Here is a 20,860-nt window from a genome sequence, read left to right on the forward strand (position 1 = left end):
GGGAAAATGGTGCTGCCAATGGCGTGTATATTTTGCAATTGCACTTCGTCTTGTTTTGTTTCTAGCAGTATTAATGCAGGGTTGATGTTGGCTGTGGCTATTGCTCAGGTCCCTTCGCAACAACCTCATCGAGCGTCTCAATGGTTCAACATTCCAGGCAGCTGGATCTGTAGTACGCAATCTGTGAGTTCTCCATGCCGAAGCTGCATGCTGCTCTGGTGTTTGTTTTGCATTCACAGTGGGAAGTAGCAATGTTACGGCAGTTTGCGTACGAGGGATGGCCTTCGTGTGTTTGGGTTTTGTATATATTTTCATGTTTGTGGTGTGGATTGTGGTGTGAATTGGGCCACGTCCAAGTTCTAATTGGTAGTGGGTGGAATTGTGCTGCTTGGCGGCATCTTGTTGACATGGCCTGGCAGCAACAGTGGTAGCATCACGAGCTGGTAGCAGCATCATTCCACAATTTGCTCTTCGGGCAATGAACAATGTGCCGTATTTTCCCGAGTGTTGGCCGCACGTCAATCTGTGACTATATCCCCTCTTTCTCTATGCATGGTGTGTTGTGCCATATCTACATCAACCGTGCAAAGTCTGCTTATGCCATGCATGGCTCAATAAAACTGATATCTGGTGTACTGCGACTATGCTGTATCGCTCCATCTCTTTAAGAGTCTTTATCCATGTTAAGCTTGTGCCTTTTTTGATCATTTGTTCACAGCTACCTCAACGATAATCGGATCAGTTCCATTGACAGCGATGCATTCCTTGGACTCAGCAATATGTGGATATTGTAAGTGATGAATGATTGGCATACAGGTCTTTGTATTGGTGAGTATTGACTTCATGTTTTACTCCATCATGGCTCATCAGTGCAGCTCAGGCAACTGAAGCTCACATTGCAGTGGGGAATGTCTCTGTAGGTTTTTTTCAAAGTTTGGAAATGCGAATGATGCCAGATTGCACAAAACGGTGCAAGGACACTGTGCAAGCACACCTAGTAGCTGGGTGCTGACATGCCTATAGACGTACTACTTCACACAGGTTGTGTTGAGTGGCATAAACATGGACACTTTATGTATGTACACTGTATGAGCAGCGGAGTTCAGTGATAATTTCATAACAAAAAGGCAGCCTTTTCTCACACGTGTGTACATGTACACTGCTGTTATGTAGCTGCTGTATACTGTAAATATACAAATTTTCGGCAACTATTTTATTTCGGCTATATTCGGCACCGACCCAAAACGCCTAAATTAAAACGCCGATGAAATATTTCACAGCATCTGTCGCACTATACCATGCCCTCTACCCCACACCGAAAATAAATCGCCGCCGAAATGTCAAAAATCGTGAAGTGCCGAAATTTTGCAGCGCCGAAATTTTGTATATTTACAGTATTGAGGGCCTTCTACAACTACTGTATTTCTCTTCACTGATGTCTGCTAGAAATCGTCAAGGCTAGCAGTAAAATGCGCTTCCTTAGTTTCTATTGCAGAGGCTGATTTGTGGTGTAAGGGTCTTAGTGGCAGACTCTGTCAAGATGTTTTTTAGTGGGAGGATGTGCAAGGGAGGAGGAGGTTTGCTGTGTCCTTTGGGTTTCGCCTGCACTTATTATTGTATGAAGTGGGGTGCGTTATTTTTTGTTGTAGCTGTGTTGGCTTGCTCCGACACTGACAGCCATGTTTTAATTTTGGGCCAGCCTTAACTGAAATGGACTTGCATGCACTGTTTCGATTGTCACGGTTTTGATGTGTGCATGTACATGTAGGTCTTTGAATGGAAATAACCTGAGTGATGAGCTGAGCCGGAAAAATGTTTTCCTGGGCCTGAAGAACCTGGCTACCCTGTAAGTATGGCCATAGCGGCGGAATTCTTCTCTTGTCTTCCATGAAGAGCTTTGTGGTGTTTGGTCTGATACATCACCCCATGGTGGTCAGTGTACTGGAGTGTTATGCCGGAGCCCAGGCTAGGAAAGAAGCTTTGACTAAATTCACTTTTTATGACCATAATATTTTCCGGAGTACCAGGTGCACTGGAGTATGAGCCGCATGCAGAAATTTGTCACGAAATACAGACATCTACCATGTTTATCACGGTTAATTTGACCATCGTAGTATAAGGCGCACCAACCCTTTTTTGGGGTGAATTACTGGTGTTTCGAGTGCAGCTTGCACTCCAGAAAATATGGTTCTTGTAGCCGTGGGGCTGCTATATGTGTGGTCTGGGAGACGACTAGATACCGTGAATGTTAAAGTGGAGTCTTAGCAGGCGAAACCAAGTGTGGAAAAAGGAGTTCCAGTGTGTGGAGTGTGCAGTATGGTACCTGAAAGGATTTTACCTGACTGTGACTAGCTGTAAGGGGCTTTCGGGGATGCTCGGCAGGTGGAATGAGGAGCAAAAACCACCACACATTGTGCATTGAGACAGGCCATTGTGCCAAGTGCTAGTGAAGTGACCTGGACTATTGTGTACTGGAAGTTGCACCATTGCTTTGTCTCTTCCTCCGTGTACCCCGCAGGCAGTTGTCTTCATGCGGTATCACAGAACTGCGGCGCGGCTCTTTTGCTGGTTTGAATATGACAACGTCGATGTAAGTGTGTACACACAGTTGCATGTGAGCGTTGGGGAAATGGACCTTTGTGAGCTCTTTGAAGTGTTATTTCCTTCAGGTTGGGCCTCTCAGGGATGCGAGAAGAGAACCTCTTACCAAAGAGCTATTGCCCGTCTATTGTTGCTGCTTTCTGCTGCCCTCTGATGCCCTTTTTTCAGCGACCTGGATCACAATAATCTGACATCTTTGAAGGATGGGGTGTTTGACAATGTTCTAGATGGTGGATTCAGCTTTCTGACTCTGAACATGTGAGTATTATACTTGGTCCGCGTCATCAATATTGTCGCTTATCTTTCGGCTTTGTTTTTATGTTGCCATTCAACCCAATGCTTACTTGGCAGCCCATTTCATCCCAATTTCAAATACCAAGTTAGTTTACTAGTAAGGCCAAAACAAATAATGACCTTGTTTCCGGTCGGCCGACCGGGCCACTTTTTCCCAAATTCTGAAATTTTTTTTGGTCCCAAATGTATACAAACGGTGGCAATGCCATGTGTGCAAGTGCACTCAACTAGTCATAACTCAGTCAAATCTCAACCGAATTCCACAATCGAAACACCTACAAGGTAGCAGAGATTCTCAGCTGTCGGCTCGAAAACCTCCGGGCTCGATACGAGCTAGAATAACGGAGCTGGAAGGACTCGAAATGTTTACTTGATTTCTCAGGATGTACGAAAACTGGAATACACCACATGCTGTACAAGAACAGTGAGTCAGTCAACTTTGACATTGATCCTTGCCATGATATATGTACAATGTACATGTGTAGGTGCTCTTGTCCATCAATACCACAACGATTGAGGAACCAAAAAAAAGTATCCAAAAAAAGTTTCATTCCGGCCGACCGAGTCTCCTTTTTGAGGGGTTGCCGACCGGAAACAAGCCTATTTTTTGTTTTGGCCTAACTGAAAGGTCTAGCTAGATTTCGAGTTGATTTCGAGAGCGACGGGTGGGTGATTCTGATTGATACCACACCGCATCAAATATATTATCTTGTCACACTGCGCAGGCAAGAGCAGCACGACGCGCAAGAAAGCAATCGGCTACTCGGAATCAGTTTCATGTTGCAAAACGGCTGAGATTGCTCACTTCGGACATCGCTCGCCTAGCTGAGATCGCAGTTCCCTCACCTCCCGCTCAACACTCAGAGTATCCAGGACAGATTATCCAGGACAGAGTATCCAGAGTATCCAGAGTATCCAGAGTATCCAGAGTATCCAGGACAGAGTATCCAGGACAGAGTATCCAGGACAGAGTATCCAGGACAGAGTATCCAGGACAGAGTATCCAGGACAGAGTATCCAGGACAGAGTATCCAGGACATTGTGACATTGTGGAGATTTAAAAGTACTGTATGCGTCGCCGTCGTTCAATATAAAATCTTGCAAAGAATGGCGACTGATTTGAACCACGCAGGTAGTCGTGCTGCCCATGCGAAGTCCTATAGAGAAGGCAACCGTCACGATCGACTTCCCTTTAGAAATAGCCAGGCAGCTGAGAGGAAGAGAGATGAGCTTGCGAAAGCGAGAGAGTCGATCCCGAGCAAAAATGTTTGTCACCAGTGCCGAGAGCAGCGACGAGGGGGACCAAAAAAGTATGAACCCTTCCTTGGACAATAAATTCCTCATGGCTAGTTGTCATTCTACACCTTAACTTCCATCGTACCAAGTTTTATCACCTCAAGTGCACACGTTGTTGTCCAAAGTCTAAGTTCAAGTTGTCAAAAGATATGCGACAATATTGCTGACGCGGACCAAGTACTATTATTCTGGGCACTAGACTCTTCTTCTTGAACGGCCGTGTGGTGATGAACCCCACAGCACTGAAGTTTGAGTTTTTGTTTAGTTCTTTGGTTACTGTGCTTTCAGGTTTTTAGTCTGCTGAACCTGTTGGTCTTCAAGAAACATGCGACTTTAGGAGTTTCTGTGAATGCATGTTCGATGCACATAGTGTTTAGGCATGGTGTCCCAGCCTTTGAGCCTTGAGCTGAAAACAGCTGGAAGTTCTTGTAGACTGCAACTCAGTTTTTGGCGGGCTTCTTCTCAAGCTCACTCAATTCCTTGGTTGTCCGAATCTATCCATTTGTCTTTGAAAGCAACCTGCGGTACAATCAACTGCAGCGTCTTGGAGACAATGTTTTCGCCAACCCAAGAATCCTGGCAGCGTAAGAAAACTCGTTGCATGGCCACTGTTTGTTGCTCGACCTCTTTGTATGCTCTGTATATCATACGGGTAGCAAAGCCCTCCCCCTCCCCCTGAGTGTCAATATGAAATAGTTATGCTGGACTTATTGCTTGAACAATCAGCTGTTACATATATGTTGTCGATTGGCCCTTATGGTACAGTAAAACCTGGCTGAAGTCGTTAAAGGCAGGTGGTCTTTAGAACTAGGTCCCACTGTGTCCCACTGTGTCTGTGTAGAACTGTCGGTGCATGGAAAAACTGTCGGTGCATGGAAAAACGGTCGTTACGAGCAGGTGGTCGCTTACACCAGGTTTTACTGTAGTCAGCAATCATGTTGGTGGATTTTACACAGTGTTCTGGACTTCTTGGGTACGCGTGAACATCATGTTTGGTTTGTGTGTTGTTCTCCTGGACTTTTGCCTTCAGACAACTAAGTTATAACTCGTTGACATCTGCAAGCCTACTGTCTGGTTGCCTCGCAAGAGCCCAGTTGGGAGTAATGTGAGTGGCTAGAGTCCTTAGCATCATTACTCAGTAGTATTAGTATTACCAGTTTCAGTTCATTTCTCTGGCTTCTCTGGCTTCAGAGAAATCGGTTAATATGGCATTGTCTTTGCTTTGCCAAGTTGTATTGGCGAGAATGAGCATGATGGTTGGTTTGCTTTCCTGATTTCCTTTGCTTGCAGTGACCTTGACCACAATCGGCTTACTAATCTCACTGCTGACATGTTCAACAACTCAAGGCTCGGAGAGCTGTAAGTAACTTATGTTCACACCTTGTCAAACTCTCAGTACCTGTTGCAGCCGGAAGCTAACTACAGTCAACTTCGCTAATAACGACTGCGGATATAACGACAATTCGCGAATAACGACAGAGTTTCCATGCCCAGAGCACAGTCCATTCTACCTGAATACATATAATGAGACTTCGGGTATAACGACACTTCGCGAATAACGACACTTTTCTGATGCCCCGCCGCCGAGTGTCGTTATACGCAAAGTTGACTGTACTATTGCAGGACCCTATTACTGGGATGTCAGGTGGTCCCGTCAAATTAATAGTGTACTTGACCAGAAATAGACATCATTGACGACCCCCCCCCCCTTAAACGAATTGTGGGTCGCCTTTTTCCGTTTTCGGTTGCTACGGCCCTGTATTGAGTCTTCTGCTTTCAAGACCTCACGACCATACTTCAGTATACTGAGGTGGTTATAATTTCAAGATTGAATGAAAGATGGATTGAACTTCCTTGAGTGGCCAAACAGCAGCCCCTTTCCTTCCGTTCCTGCCAGTCTACGAGAAAAAGACTATGGGTAGAGGGCAGAGGGCTGTGAACTCTGCGCTTTCATGATAATTCTGAGCTGGTGATCAGGTCAGCGCCTACCCAGCTTACAGTTATGCCCTGGTATGCACCATCAGAGTAGGGTGCCGTCACAACAATGCACCATCAGAGTAGGGTGCCGTCACAACAATGCACCATCAGAGTAGGGTGCCGTCACAACAATGCACCATCAGAGTAGGGTGCCGTCACAACAATGCACCATCAGAGTAGGGTGCCGTCACAACAATGCACCATCAGAGTAGGGTGCCTTCACAACAATGCACCATCAGAGTAGGGTGCCGTCACAACAATGCACCATCAGAGTAGGGTGCCGTCACAACAATGCACCATCAGAGTAGGGTGCCGTCACAACAATGCACCATCAGAGTAGGGTGCCGTCACAACAATGCACCATCAGAGTAGGGTGCCGTCACAACAATGCACCATCAGAGTAGGGTGCCTTCACAACAATGCACCATCAGAGTAGGCTGCCGTCACAACAATGCACCTAATGGTCGTGATTTCTATTCTTGTATCTCTGGACGGTTAGTGTAGCTTCTTACCATTGTACATTGTCACGCTATGTTATTCCAGGCCCTCTAGCAAGCCTGGTTTATCATGACTGTCTAAATCTGCATGGATTTCCCTGCACTCTGCCTGTCTGTCTTTTCAGGAGAGCACGCAGCAACAGGATCAGCAGCATTCCAGAAGAGAGGATATTCGTCAATAGGACTGAAAATTTATTCCTGTACGTGAAGGTTTAGGATTTGGTGTTGATGTGATTCGTAGCCTATGAATTTGTCTGTCCATATGTTGATCTATCATTTGAGCGGTCGACTCGTTGAGCAGTGGGATATCGGTCAACCAATTTGGTTGTACATGTATGTTTGACCACCATTTCATTCCTCTGGGTTTCTGTCTGTCTATCTTTCTGGTGGTCTGTCTGTTGCACTTTACAGGTACCTTGATGACAACCTTCTCTTTCTGAATACATCGTATCGCTTCAGCTGGCTAGGTGCCTTGACCGACCTGTGAGTGCACCCATATTCGTCATGTTTCTTTTCTTGAAGCATTTTGCAGGACATACCATTCTCCAGTGGCATCCACTTCCTTAAATTTCTCTTTGCATGACGTTTGACCAATGGCTAAATTGAAAAAAATGTTTGTTTTGACCTATTTGTAGATCCCTGGCAGGCAACGGGATTTATTATCTGGGCAGAATGCTCTCTGGTCTGCAGTTGAGGACACTGTAAGTACGCTATGTTGTACTAACGTCACTTCACGATTCAGCTATCTTGAGACTCTTGGATTTTGTTGTTTTGCATGTGCGGGAGTGGCTTGTGGTAAGCAACTTGTTTCAGGCTTCCCCTGATTGCCTTGATACATTCCATGTCCTGCAAGATGTCAAACACTATGACGTCCATCGTGTTTGTCATTCACACCAATCAAGTGTCTTCTAGAAACGTTGTTTCTCATGTTCTTTCTTGGTGTCAAGAATAGGCCGGAATAGTTATGGTTGCCCATTCAGCCACCCTCACACAATCCTACGTTACACTTCTTTTAACCCTTTACCGGCAGCCCCATACTGCATACTAAAGCCATGCCTGGTATGACAGGAAGCATCAGCCCACGAGGATTTCCAGTGGCCCTCACACAGTCTAGGTATGATCCTACCTGTAGCTGAAGAGATCTACGCGTGTCCCATTTGATTTCATTGAGAACTGCGCGATCGAAAACTTACGGAAATACACGCGCGCCGACAATGCCGTCTGCCTCCGTCAAAACATCGTCAGATGCATTTCCTCTTGCGCAGTGAGTTCCTTTCGTCCTCAGATGACTTCTCCGACGAGGACCTAGCAGACCTTCGCTCTAGGACCGGCGACAGATACCGGTAGATAAATACTTCGTTCCAGCCGCCGATGCAAGCAAATTTCAAATTGCGGAGCTGAGCGCACGCCAAGTAAATACTCACGCAAATATCGGAAGCTTCAGCTGCTGAAGACGATGTCGTCGTGATGTACGTGAAGAATCTGATGGTGCTTATGGTGGGAAAGCCATCGAGAGTGATCCCCGTGTCGACAGTCTCCCAGAGACGGAATTTTAGGCCATCGACTTTCTACGTACCTGAGTGACAGCAGCGCAGCGCGACTTGCGCACGACCTTACGGAGCCATCGAACAGCGATTCTGGGGCGCTGCTGCTCTCAATTGCGAGCGAGGCACGGCCACTGAAGTCTGTGATGGCTATGGCGTTCGTTTCCGCTTCGAAGTCGACTTGTTTTGGCAGTATCATGTCAATGTCGGAATCTGACGATTTGCAATATGTACAATTTCCGTATTTAGACGTATAGGTGCCAATTTAGCAGCTGTGTGGTATGTGAAAATAATTTTTTCCATGGTCAAGAAGTAGTACCAGTCTTCCCAGAAAACATAACTTGCACAAAATGTGCCCTCGTTGTGAGTTATTGGCATCCTTCTCAATGTTATGGATTTCATATACAAAATGCACTTGCCGGTGAAGGGTTAACCAAGGGTAGAGAAGGGAGAGACACGGTTCTGACTTCTAGGTTCAAAAACGGAAGGAATAGTAATACCATGTATGTGTGGCCTTTTTATCCTGCCTGTTATGACCAGGGATGTCAGCCGGAATTCCTTGGGAATACTGCCATTTGTGGACCTCAACTATACCTCCCTCGTGTCTCTGTACGTCTTGGCTCTTTAGAGTACTGATTTACAGCATGGCAGTCTTTGATGCCGTTGGAATGTTGAGAATTGATGCAGTTCAAAGAGGAACTAGTGAAGTGCATGACATTTTTATTGTTCGGAAATCCTCATCTTTACCAAGGATCTTCCTGTGGAGAAGATCTTCTGGCCAATGCTGTTTGTTTGTACATGTAGCAATACCAGCAGAGTGTAGTCACCCATCTGATATGTGCGTTTGGGGGAGGAGTTATTTGATTCCCTAGTATTGATAGCATGCTCACTGTTCAGAGCTCACGGCAGTGATGAGGATATTATGTTGAAATCTTATCCATGCACAATTCTGCCCTGTGCTTCCATTACGAAAGAATGCTGTGGACAAGATTGCACAGGTGTGCCGTGCACACGTTTTGCAACAGTGTAGTCTCGGAGCATTCTACGGTACACAGTCACTGATGTGCTATTTGTGCCTTTGAATGCTGAACTCTTGCAGAAATGCCTCGCAGAATACCATGAGCACGTTCCTCGGAAATTTTTATGTTGCTGCACCGGCTATGCACACCTTGTAAGTCTGAGCCCAATACAGTCTGAGCCCAATACAGTATGTAGATGGGATTTTATGAATGTATCAAGCTGTCATACCCGTCACGGAACTTGTGATGCGCGTGAGCAAACATTGTCAGATTGCAAGATGTTACTCGTAACGTTAGCTTTGGGGAGGAGATTCTCACATGCACCTTAGCTGCCGTATAAACTTGAACTCGGATAAGGTGATTAGGGACAGAAGATAAACACGGTGTTCAAACGTGTGTCAAGCTTGGTAAGATGAGATGTGTCTTACACCATCACATTCTCCCATGGTTGGAATGAACTGTGGGCCAGTCTCGCCTTCACCACCATCATACGGATCCCGGCTACATGTATATATACTTACTCGATCAGGTGTTTAATGTTATCTGTGTGTACACAGAAACATTGTTATTATGTGTAGGTACAGTGCCATCATGTGTTTACCTGCTGGACCTCATGTGGGTTAGGTATACCCAGTATTGACTGAAACCTTGCACCGGTCCAGCTTTGAAGGCACTCAATTGTGGACACCTTGTTGGAGGGTGGCTTGCTGAACTTTGGTGTGCCCTTCTCTCTGCCTCTTTGACCTTGCACATTCAACAGCTTGTTTTGTATGCTTCTGCTCCTGATTCTGTAGAGATCTCAGTCATAATAGCTTCTCATCTTTCAGTCGCCTCAGCACACTTGGTACCTTTCATCGCCTTTCTTCGCTGTAAGTCTCTTAGTCAGGTTTTAAGGTTATTGTTTGATAGCTTGTTTTCATGCAATGTGTCGATAAAGGGATACAACTGAAAGCCATGTAAAAAATTTGGAACTTGGTTTTTTCTTCTATAGCTTGGAACATTGTTGTTTGTGTATGTATAGATGAAGCAATCTTGAGATTTCCATTGGTTGATATGTATTATGCATGTCGTTGTGATCCTGTGTAACAACTGTTTATCACTGGGTGTCATGCTCTTTCACAGCGACTTGTCTTACAACCAGCTGGCCAATCCTACAGTAGACTTCTCTCCAGTACTGGGCAATATGACCGTGTTGTCGTATCTGTAAGTTAGGCTGTTGCTCCTTCTGCTCCTGTTGGTACTGCTGCTGCTATCAGTGCTGCTGCTGTCAGTGCTGCTGTTGGTGATGCTGCTACAGTAGTCGCGCGACCAAGAACGTTGTTTCCAAGGGGTTAGCCTGGGACGTTCTTATTTTTTCTGCAATCTGGCTGTGTTCTTATAGCACGTTCTTAGAAACAATCCGTACTGGATCATATGTATTCCACAAGCTGCCAGAAAACCAACACCGCCGTTCTTAGCTTTAGGCTGTGGTGTTCTTAGAATTTCAGGCTGGACGTTCTTGGGCTCCGCGTTCTTCAGCGCGCGACTCTACTGTACTACCGCTGTTGGTAGTGGTGGTGGCAGTGCCGCCCCTGCTGTTTCCATGCCGGAAATTTAGTGTAAATCTTACCGGTCATATCCTGTGACGAACAGGAGCGCTACAGTGTTTAATACACGATCTGTGTGTGTGTGTGTGTGTGTGTGTGTGTGTGTGTGTGTGTGTGTGTGTGTGTGTGTGTGTGTTGTGTGCATGCACATGCTGGTACACCTCTGCAGCTCCGTTTGCCCCTCTGGGCTTAAGCCGAATGTGGCATTGTGGGTACTTTTAGGTCAGGGCAGTTGTCACCGCATAGCATTCGGCTTGGAATCATTCTGGCTGCAGACTCGATGGTTGTAATCATGATATATGTGCAAGTGTAGTGTCTGTCTGTTCTATTTTTTTGTATCTGTCACAGCTATCTCCAGGGCAATAGGCTGAAGAGTTTGGACAGGGTCCTACCTGACGACGTTGGCATTTCGCTCATGTATGTAGGAACATCACTTGCTCTGTGTTTTGAGGCTTAGTATTAGTAGCCAATAGTTGAATTATCTTCGTTAGGCAAACTGCCATGGTCACATTTGGTGTCTTCCTGTGGGAATTTGATATTAAAACTATATCTTCTCTTATGCTTATCCCTTTTCCATTCCCTCGACCAGTGAATATTTTCTCTTTTGCATGATCTTGTTGGATCTCTTGCTACAATAAGACAAAGACAAAGACACAATAAGCATAGAGCATAGAGGGAAGTCGGTGCTGTGTGTTCTCTACTGTGTTCCCGTGTCGTTGTTTGGAGTGCAATGGAGTAGTCTCTGTTTGGATTATTTCTGTTTCAGAAATGTGTCTTATAACCAACTTCTCTATGACAGTGCATCATTCGAGAGGATCTTCACCAATGCAAGTAGTTTCCTCAAGCTGTAAGTTTAACCTAGAACACCGTGTATAGTTTGCTTGGCATGCTGTTAAATATTTCATTATTCGACGTGGTGTCTATGCCGGTGCAAAAGTGAGCCTCGCATAATCGTGAACATGGACGATTCTATTGGAAGCTCTTGCAATAGCATGTGCAAGTATTACACAGCACACCTCTGTCTGCTGCAGTGAGAGGAATACTATCAGGCTTACAGTGCGGTACACCACACACTTCACGCAGGTGTCCATTAGCGATCGACCGAAAGCAAGCTGCGGGCTTTGGGAGTAACACAAGGATGAAACAATCCACTGTGTTTATGGTGTTGTTACCAATGTGCTGCCTCATTTGTTAATATTTCAGCACAAGCACAGGCAATTACTTCAACAGCACTTGTTTTGACGATGCAGTCAACAGGCTGGCTTCCAACATCGTGGACCTGATGGATTTGGGAGGGCCTTACAGATATTTGTTGCGCCAGGATATCGGTGACTGTGGTAAGTGACTAGGGGCTGGGCTATCTTAGTCTCTGAATTTCTTGCCAGTTTGCACCATACTTTAGCGAATACGAGCGCCTAAAAGCAGAGGTTTTATCTGCTTGTCGAACTGTCCGAACGTGTTGAGATTGAGCTTGCCTTGGGCCAACTTGATAGAGCCTGGATATGAGGCTCCAGAGTGCATGGGTTACAAGAGGATTGTAGTTTGTGTGGACTCGAGACGCAATGTGTGTACGGTTTTAGTATAGTGTGTGATAGTGGGTCGGTGCGGAGTATTGAGGTAATGAGATTACACTATTAGCTGAGATGCTCTGTATGGGGTGGAAAAGCTGCAGCACAACAATGCACTAGCTTGAGCGAAACCGCCGACTCATGCTGTATACTCAGTGCCCATGAGGGAATGCGCTGGCCCATCTCCATTACACCGTGTGCATATGGCCCACCTCCATTACATCATGTGTACAACCTCTATAGGCGGTTTTCCTTTGTCGACTACAAGAATTCATTTCTGTTTCTGCTCTTTTTCAACCTTAGTTTGTGCCAACAACACTTGGGGTTTGGACTGCAATCGGAGCTGCGCATGCAATGATGAGCTAGAACCGTATGCTTACCGACCCAATGTTAACAGCACATGTCCTGTACAAGGTGGCCTGTGCGCCTGTTCTTTCTATTGGACGGGTAGAGCTTGTGAGCAATACCAAGTCGGTGAGTACCTCTGAATAGTGAAGGAGCATGTCAGAAGATAATGCATGTGTTGATTCACTATGCCAGTATGTACGTTGATTCAGGTAGTTGTTGAAATGTCTACTACTACTACAGTTTACTGGATGTGACACGTATGTTTGGCACTGAAATGTCTACGTTTGTGTTCAATTGCTTTTGGCTAGCTTTCCGTTCTGTACTTTATGTCCATCCGACGACATATTGAACTGACTTTTCTTTTGCTGCTGCTGCTGTGCATATCGCGATGTAGAACGCTATGGTTGTTTTCAGCTTAACACGTCCAACACTTTGGAACTTGCCGCTGGAAGCTACGCTTTCGGCCAAACCGCCCACGAGGATGCATTCACGATTGAGAGCTGCCTAGCCAACTGCAGCTCACTTGGTTACCTTCTCGCCGCGCCGTTCGTGTCGTCGAAAGGCTCGAGCGCGTGCGGTTGCCTCTCAGATTTCGCCCATCTTGGATTCAGTGACGAAAGGCTCTGCACGTCTGAATGTGGCAACACAACATGTGGTGGCGTGAACGCAGTCTCTATATTTGCTCCTTTTGGTAAGAATCCAACTAACCGATCAATATAACTTCTTGATTATAGAATGGGGAATTTACCCAAGTCTCTTCTTGTTCTTCTTGTCTATTGCCATTTTCACATACATGGCTGTGGTTAGGCCTGTGGCCTGTAATTATTGGAATGTTGAAAGAGAAGAATATGATAGAATACCAGCTGGTAATATGAAAGTGATGGGCTCTTACATTGTATGCATAATGTGCAGCTACTACCAATAGGCATTTCAATTCAGTTGCATGGGGAATAGTTTTGGTGTGTTCTGGTGTTCATGGTGGGGCATTCACGGCCATACAATGCTATGATGTAGAGCGAATGCTCATGCTTCATTACTGTGATCACTTTGTGCTAATTATAAATGGGTGATGTACACAATCATTGCATATTCTTGTATTTTGCTCTCTCTCTATCTCCGTCTCTCTCTGTCTCTCTCTCACACACTCTCCCTCCCCTCCCTCCCTCCCTCCCTCCCTCCCTCCCTCCCTCCCTCCCTCCCTCCCTCCCTCCCTCCCTCCCTCCCTCCCTCCCTCCCTCCCTCCCTCCCTCCCTCCCTCCCTCCCTCCCTCCCTCCCTCCCTCCCTCCCTCCCTCCCTCCCTCCCTCCCTCCCTCCCTCCCTCCCTCCCTCCCTCCCTCCCCCTCCCTCCCTCCCTCCCTCCCTCCCTCCCTCCCTCCCTCCCTCCCTCCCTCCCTCCCTCCCTCCCTCCCTCCCTCCCTCCCTCCCTCCCTCCCTCCCTCCCTCCCTCCCTCCCTCCCTCCCTCCCTCCCTCCCTCCCTCCCTCCCCCTCCCTCCCTCCCTCCCTCTCTCTCTCTCTCTCTCTCTCTCTCTCTCTCTCTCTCTCTCTCTCTCTCTCTCTCTCTCTCTCTCTCTCTCTCTCTCTCTCTCTCTCTCTCTCTCTCTCTCTCTCTCTCTCTCTCTCTCTCTCCTGATACAACCGATTGCTTCTTGCTTTAGCCTGTGAAAACAGCAACTGTGTTTGTATGGGAGACAGTGTGCAGTGTTCCAATCTGCCAGTTTTTCCTCCGGGAATACCAACCACAACACGACTCCTGTGAGTAGATTTTAATGTTCCCCTTTTGGAGCACTGATGACTGCCCTAGATGGAAGCAAAGCACTGTGCCAGTATCTTGACTGAGCGATATGATCCTTTTTCATATTCATGATCATATTCATGGTGATCGCCTTGTGCGTGGAACACAGAGTTAGAACGACATCTTCATCCTCTTTTTCTTGCTGATTTTTTGGATATGTAGGAATGAGCAACGAAATTTTATCTACTCATTTTTCATCTAATACTCTTGTGAATACTGCGTTTTGAGTGGTGCGTGACTTTGTGAGCAAAATGTACTGAGTTTAGTAAAGTGAGTACGTCGTTTTGTATGTGTGTGTGTGCGTGTGTGTGTGTGTGTGTGTGTGTGTGTGTTTGTGCACATTTAATCATCTTGGGCGAATGCATGTGGATGCAAGGCCCGTTCTCTCAAAGAGTGACATCTGCTACACTGCTATGCATCCAATGGCTTTATGATTTGTTGTGTGTGATGTCAGGGACTTGTCGAACAATCGCATCAGGAGCGTTCCGACTGGCGCCCTTTCGAGATTGACCAATTTGGCTAGGTTGTGAGTAGTTACAGTAACCTTTCTACTATCACCGTGCCGGTGAATTCTTGTTAAACTTGTGTATGACCTCTTACCTAACATTGTACAGAACATTGATTCAGTTTGAAGAGTACGAGACTTCTTCAGCACGATGGCATTCCTGTGAAGTGCGTCGCAGTGAGCAGGAGAAAAAGCCGAAGACAAAGCAAGCGCGAGGGGATGTGTTCATAGAACCTTGGCATTGCACTGCCCATCCTTGCCGTTGACTCTCACATGCTAGGCACATGTGTCAAAGCTGGTCTATAGTATACTCGTAAAGTCATGTTCAACTAGGATTACGTAGGCAATAGTTTGGGCACATGTCGTGAGCTGTGACTAGAGGCGTAGCCATGGCTACAATTGAAGTGGTTCCCGGCTGTGTGGCAATCTTGGCTATCTGCTATCAGCCACCAGTAATAGTGTACTGTTCAGGTGATGAGTTAGGGGGAATTACTCGGTACTCCCCCGCATTGCATGAACACCAGTGGTGATACGCATGTGATGACCCGTAACCAGCCATGTTTTGTGTAGGAGGCTACACGCAACAGGGCTGGTTAACCGTGATCATTGCCAAATACTCTGTGATGGACATGTTGTGAAACAAGTACACCTGTACAGAATTCGCCATAGTGTGGAGAATAATTGTCCCGGAGGTCCAGAATCTTAATCATATCGCCCTGTCCTTGAGGCAGTTATGTCTGCACATGACAAGCTGATCATGCTCTGGTTGTAAACCAAACTATTTAAAAAAAAAGAAAGGTGTTCTGGGTGCCTGCTATTTACCATATGTACTTCTCTGGATGGTTTGTGTGCTTTAGAAACATGTCCGGCAACTTGTTGAACAGCTTCGATTCCTCATCAAGGACTATCGCATACCTGTGAGGCTTACGTTGTGTTGCTGGCCAGTTGTATAGGAGGGACGTCAGAACGTCTTTGGCTTTCAAGGTTTAATTTTTTTGTAGAACACCTTCCTTGGAACAGCAACACATTTGACTATTACGAGGGATTCACTTAGTATGCAAAAAGTGCTCAAAATGCCGTGGAGGCGTTCGCCCCGATGTATTTATTATTATTATTCTTTTATTCCACGATGGCGTGACGCCAATAAGGACGATTGATAAGTGTGATAGAACTGATACTAGCCAGAAACAGCTAGATTGAAATTACCCGGGGAGGCAAGAAGCAATGGATCGTGAAAAACAAGCGGGGTCAATAGCAGGGGTGATCTAGATAGTTAAATGCACGTTCGAGATATCAGAAACCAGGGGGGGGTGCCCGGAGCAGGAACAGGTACTGCTCAAAAGAAGACTGGATGCATTGTTTCAAATAGAATTTCTACGGTGTTGGGTTGTGATGTCGATAGGGAGTGAATTGTAGAGGGTGAGGGCACTGTTGATGGGAGAATCGCGGTGCCTGTTCGTTTGTGCGTGTCCAATGGAGTAGGTCCTTGTCTGTCGAAGGTATTTCCTAGCATATGTTGGGTGATGTCTCATAGATGCATGCTGAACCTTGTCTTTAAGCTCGATTATGTTTCTCTCCGCTTGCTGTTGTGATCTGTTTTGCTGTAGAAATCTGGCGAATAATCGACTGGAAGCATTGAGCATAACTTCAGGTTCTGCCTTGAAAGAATTGTAGGTGTAATAGCTCATGCCAATGAAGTTTTTTCTTTCTTCACTGCAGTCATTTCATGCAGAGCGTTGGAAAGCATAGGGAGTAAAGGATCCGTGGCTGTTAGCAATAGATGAACCAATGTGAATACAGAAATCGTTGAGTGCTGGGCTGCATGTGCTGTGGGCATTGCCCTAGTAAAACGAGAGAGCTTGGAAGCTCAGGGCCCTACGCTATGCTTTGTTACTTAGCTCATCGTGCATGTTGTGGGAACTGATGGAAATGTTTCCTGGGAAGGCGCTGACTCTGCCGAGCACGCGCGTTCTGGAGTCGACGGGATCACTCTGCCTACGTTTCCTGTGACCGGCGCTGACTCGCCCGTTCACGCCTATTTTGGAGACGACGGGATCTCTCTTCCAAAGCATGTTTTTACTGACGCATCCTATCACCTATTCGGCAACTAACATCCATTCTAATTTCATTTCCTCCTCGTCTCCCTATTTCTTTCCAGAAAGTCTCTCTATACATCAGGGAGTCGTACTGTATTGGTAGCTACCCTAACGGGTCACGCCGCCCACCACCCAAGCATGGGTATGATGAGGGACAGTGGCAACAGAAACAGAAAAAACAGCAAGCAGGGAGAGAAAGCAAGAGAAAGACGGCGATAGTAGTACATCTGGTGTGCGACGTATAGAAAAGAGAGATGACAAGAGATGCGCACAAAATAGGAAACAATAATAATTTTTGAAGTTCCGAAACAATCAACCAGGTGATGGAGTGTGGGCACCCGAAGTCCCACACCTGGACTCCACTGGAAGAACATCCCACGCAGGGATACCAGCGATAGGCCAAGCGTTGAAAAACAGCCATGAGGACATATCGTCTAGAAGTCCACCGCGCTCGAACTGAAATTGCAGGTTCAAACAATTTCCCACCCGGCGTCAGGCAGCGTAACTCTTCTCCCTGCATCACCATCCATCTCCAGCAACCGTCTCCACTCACAGCTCATGCCTCTGCCACCATTGTACTCCTCCGAGCTTCGCAGTTTGAAACCATTCGGGGGTCAGCTACACCACCGCGAATGGAGAGACGAGGACGACAACGATCGTGACTGAAAAGACACTGCCTTGGCGACCGCGTCGCGGAACCCTCGCCCCAGCAAATTCAGAAATACGCCAGGGGCAACTCTGGTGGACCCAGAGCCACCCCCTTGGCAAGACTAGTAAGAGGAACGACTGAAAACTCAGATAAAACGGAGCTACAAAAAGTGCAACCGTCCCCTTCAAGCACATATGCAACACACAGGGAGTCGTATACATGTACATAATATTGTGGCCAGCTCTTTGTAGCCAGCTGTGTTTGATGGTACGGTACGGTACGGGATAGATACGGGAGCCAGCAAATGGCCAGCTGTGCGATACGGTACGGGACAGGTACGGGATAGCGCCAGGCGTGACACAAACAAACAAACAAACAAACAAACAAACAAACAAACACCAAATTAAAGCTGTGTGGACCCTGGCTAGCGCCAGACGTTACTGAAGTAACGTCTTCTGCATAGCTACGGGAATAATAAATACTACTGCAGTGGAACCTGTCTAAGACGACCGCTCATGGGACCTTCAAAACGTGGTCTCTGTTACCAGGTGGTCTCCTTTTCCAGGTTCATTTGACTGGAAGTAGCATCCCTCGGTCCTGGTTTCAGTGGTCTTCTAGGACAGGTGGTCTTCTAGGACAGGTGGTCTTCTAGGACAGGTGGTCTTCTAGGACAGGTGGTCTTCTAGGACAGGTGGTCTTCTAGGACAGGTGGTCTTCTAGGACAGGTGGTCTTCTAGGACAGGTGGTCTTCTAGGACAGGTGGTCTTCTAGGACAGGTGGTCGCCTTGACAGGTTTTACTGTACTACTACTACTATGTGCGGGTGTGATTTCCACATTCACAATCCAGGAAGAGTCACCACTGGTGACAGAAGAACCATAGGACTGCTTTTGCTATCGTGCGGTTCAGCTGAGCATCTTTGTCATGTGACTACAGTCATGTGTGTAGATAGTGATCAGGGCATGTGCACAGTGGAACCAACATGGCCGACGTCATGTGACCCGCAGATGTATGGGTTGAGTGGCGTTGGAACCAACATGGCTGCCCTGTTTGGTCATGTGATAGATGTGAAACAGTTCTACTGCTTGTGTCGGTCTCGATGAGCTACTGGCATAGTAGCATATTTCACAAAGCCCGTATGCTGTGTTGTGGAAAACACTCTTTCCCAACATTTGCCAAAATTATTATTGTGTTCTCCGGTGCAGATATGTTCAGAACAACAATGTGACGAATGCCTATCTTATGCTGCCTACAGCACCTGCTTTGGAGAGATTGTAAGAATATGCTTTTGGCTGTTTGAAGGCAAGCATTTCCGAATTTGGAAGATTTCTGTGAATGTGATATTTGGATATCTTGAGTTATAAGTGCTCTCTAGTCAGAGCCATGTATGTTGTACTAACTGGCCGCGAGGAAGTCCTTCATTTGACAGTCATGCGAGTGTAGGCAGCATTTCAATGAAGAGTTGGGAAGTTAATTCTGACCATTGGATACTACCGTATGTGCGTGGTATGTGATTATGCTCGCCTACATGTTGTGACAGAAGTTTGGGGTGGACGTTGTCAAAACCTGAATGAATGGTTGTGTTCTTTTCTCACTGCACTACCTCATTATATACGCATGTTTGCACCTAGTGATATGACAGCGATTTTTGTTTTGTTTTCTTGATGTTTGTGTTGAACCATTCTCAGAGATATCAGCAACAATCGTCTTGGCAGCTTCAACTTTCCTGCATTGATCCGTGGAGCGCGGAGCCTGAATGCATCCGGCCTGTAAGTATCATGCACTCATGCACTGGTCACATTGAGTACATGTACAGTGACTGCAGGTCACGCTCCTCAATGCTCTCTCTCTCTGTCTCTCTCTCTCTCTCTCTCTCTCTCTCTCTCTCTCTCTCTCTCTCTCTCTCTCTCTCTCTCTCTCTCTCTCTCCTCTCTCTCTCTCTCTCTCTCTCTCTCTCTCTCTCTCTCTCTCTCTCTCTCTCTCTCTCTCTCTCTCTCTCTCTCTCTCTCTCTCTCTCTCTCTCCTCTCTCTCTCCCTCTCTCTCTCTCTCTCTCTCTCTCTCTCTCTCTCTCTCTCTCTCTCTCTTCTCTCTCTCTCTCTCTCTCTCTCTCTCTCTCTCTCTCTCTCTCTCTCTCTCTCTCTCTCTCTCTCTCTCTCTCTCTCTCTCTCTCTCTCTCTCCCTCTCTCTCTCTCTCTCTCTCTCTCTCTCTCTCTCTCTCTCTCTCTCTCTCTCTCTCTCTCTCTCTCTCTCTCTCTCTCTCTCTCTCTCTCTATCTCTATCTCTTTCTCTCTCTCTCTCTCTCTCTCTCTCTCTCTCTCTCTCTCTCTCTCTCTCTCTCTCTCTCTCTCTCTCTCTCTCTCTCTCTCTCTCTCTCTCTCTCTCTCTCTCTCTCTCTCTCTCTCTCTCTCTCTCTCTCTCTCTCTCTCCACTGCCTGCTTTCCTCGTTTCTAGGAGTTGCAATGGAAACTATTTCAACTGTTCATGCCTGAAGAGCTTGGCCGACGACTTCAATTGGAAGAACGACACAAACGCCACCAATCCAGATGCGACTACAGGATGCGGTGAGTGAACCATCTACTTTGAAGATAAGTTCCCGCATCGACTTAGGGCAAGAATGCAATCTGATAAAAATCAATGTGGCACACACTGCTGGGTATCTATAGCTTGTGCTGTTTAGACCTGCATGGCTGGACATCTTCTATTGCGTTTGTTCATCGTTTGTTTAGCATGCTCGTTCAACAGTCAAGGATTGTTCACATACGGACTGGAGTGCGGCATGCCGTGCGAGTGTCAAGTCAACACCACTGTCAGGTGCACGCCGATATACGGCATTTGCCAGTGCATTCAGGACTATGCTCTGCTCAACTGCAGCCTCAACCTACGCACAGGTGAGCTATCAGTGTACCAGGGCAATGCTTGCTGGTAGTGCAAGGTGTTTAGTCAAGTTAGGTACGTCTGGTGATTGCCATGAATACTTGAAATCAGTTCTTCAGAAAAGCACAGAGTCTGCCCACTGAACATGGTCGTGCACGTCGTATGTGATGACCTTTGCCTAAGTTGGAGATGAAATAGTGGCTCCCTTGGTC

The 20,860-nt window shown here is 46.6% G+C and overlaps 1 protein-coding gene across 1 annotated transcript in view; it reads left to right on the forward strand.

Annotated features, from left to right (window-relative positions):
• Nucleotides 1-20,860, forward strand: part of LOC135831088 (uncharacterized) — a 134,630-nt gene that overhangs the window by 18,607 nt on the left and 95,163 nt on the right. Inside the window, exons 18-45 of the mRNA XM_065343344.1 lie at nt 109-183; nt 719-790; nt 1,769-1,846; nt 2,519-2,590; nt 2,770-2,859; nt 4,707-4,775; nt 5,222-5,296; nt 5,482-5,550; nt 6,791-6,865; nt 7,077-7,148; nt 7,301-7,366; nt 8,750-8,818; nt 9,309-9,380; nt 10,023-10,097; nt 10,351-10,431; nt 11,163-11,231; nt 11,581-11,661; nt 12,018-12,151; nt 12,686-12,856; nt 13,125-13,421; nt 14,388-14,484; nt 14,979-15,050; nt 15,887-15,946; nt 16,637-16,699; nt 18,979-19,047; nt 19,462-19,542; nt 20,226-20,335; nt 20,501-20,662. Coding sequence (XP_065199416.1) covers nt 109-183; nt 719-790; nt 1,769-1,846; nt 2,519-2,590; nt 2,770-2,859; nt 4,707-4,775; nt 5,222-5,296; nt 5,482-5,550; nt 6,791-6,865; nt 7,077-7,148; nt 7,301-7,366; nt 8,750-8,818; nt 9,309-9,380; nt 10,023-10,097; nt 10,351-10,431; nt 11,163-11,231; nt 11,581-11,661; nt 12,018-12,151; nt 12,686-12,856; nt 13,125-13,421; nt 14,388-14,484; nt 14,979-15,050; nt 15,887-15,946; nt 16,637-16,699; nt 18,979-19,047; nt 19,462-19,542; nt 20,226-20,335; nt 20,501-20,662 — 2,576 coding nt within the window. The remainder of the gene's footprint in view (nt 1-108; nt 184-718; nt 791-1,768; nt 1,847-2,518; nt 2,591-2,769; nt 2,860-4,706; nt 4,776-5,221; nt 5,297-5,481; nt 5,551-6,790; nt 6,866-7,076; nt 7,149-7,300; nt 7,367-8,749; nt 8,819-9,308; nt 9,381-10,022; nt 10,098-10,350; nt 10,432-11,162; nt 11,232-11,580; nt 11,662-12,017; nt 12,152-12,685; nt 12,857-13,124; nt 13,422-14,387; nt 14,485-14,978; nt 15,051-15,886; nt 15,947-16,636; nt 16,700-18,978; nt 19,048-19,461; nt 19,543-20,225; nt 20,336-20,500; nt 20,663-20,860) is intronic.

The sequence above is a fragment of the Sycon ciliatum genome, chromosome 1 (assembly GCF_964019385.1).
Source record: "Sycon ciliatum chromosome 1, ocSycCili1.1, whole genome shotgun sequence".
NCBI lineage: Eukaryota > Metazoa > Porifera > Calcarea > Leucosolenida > Sycettidae > Sycon > Sycon ciliatum.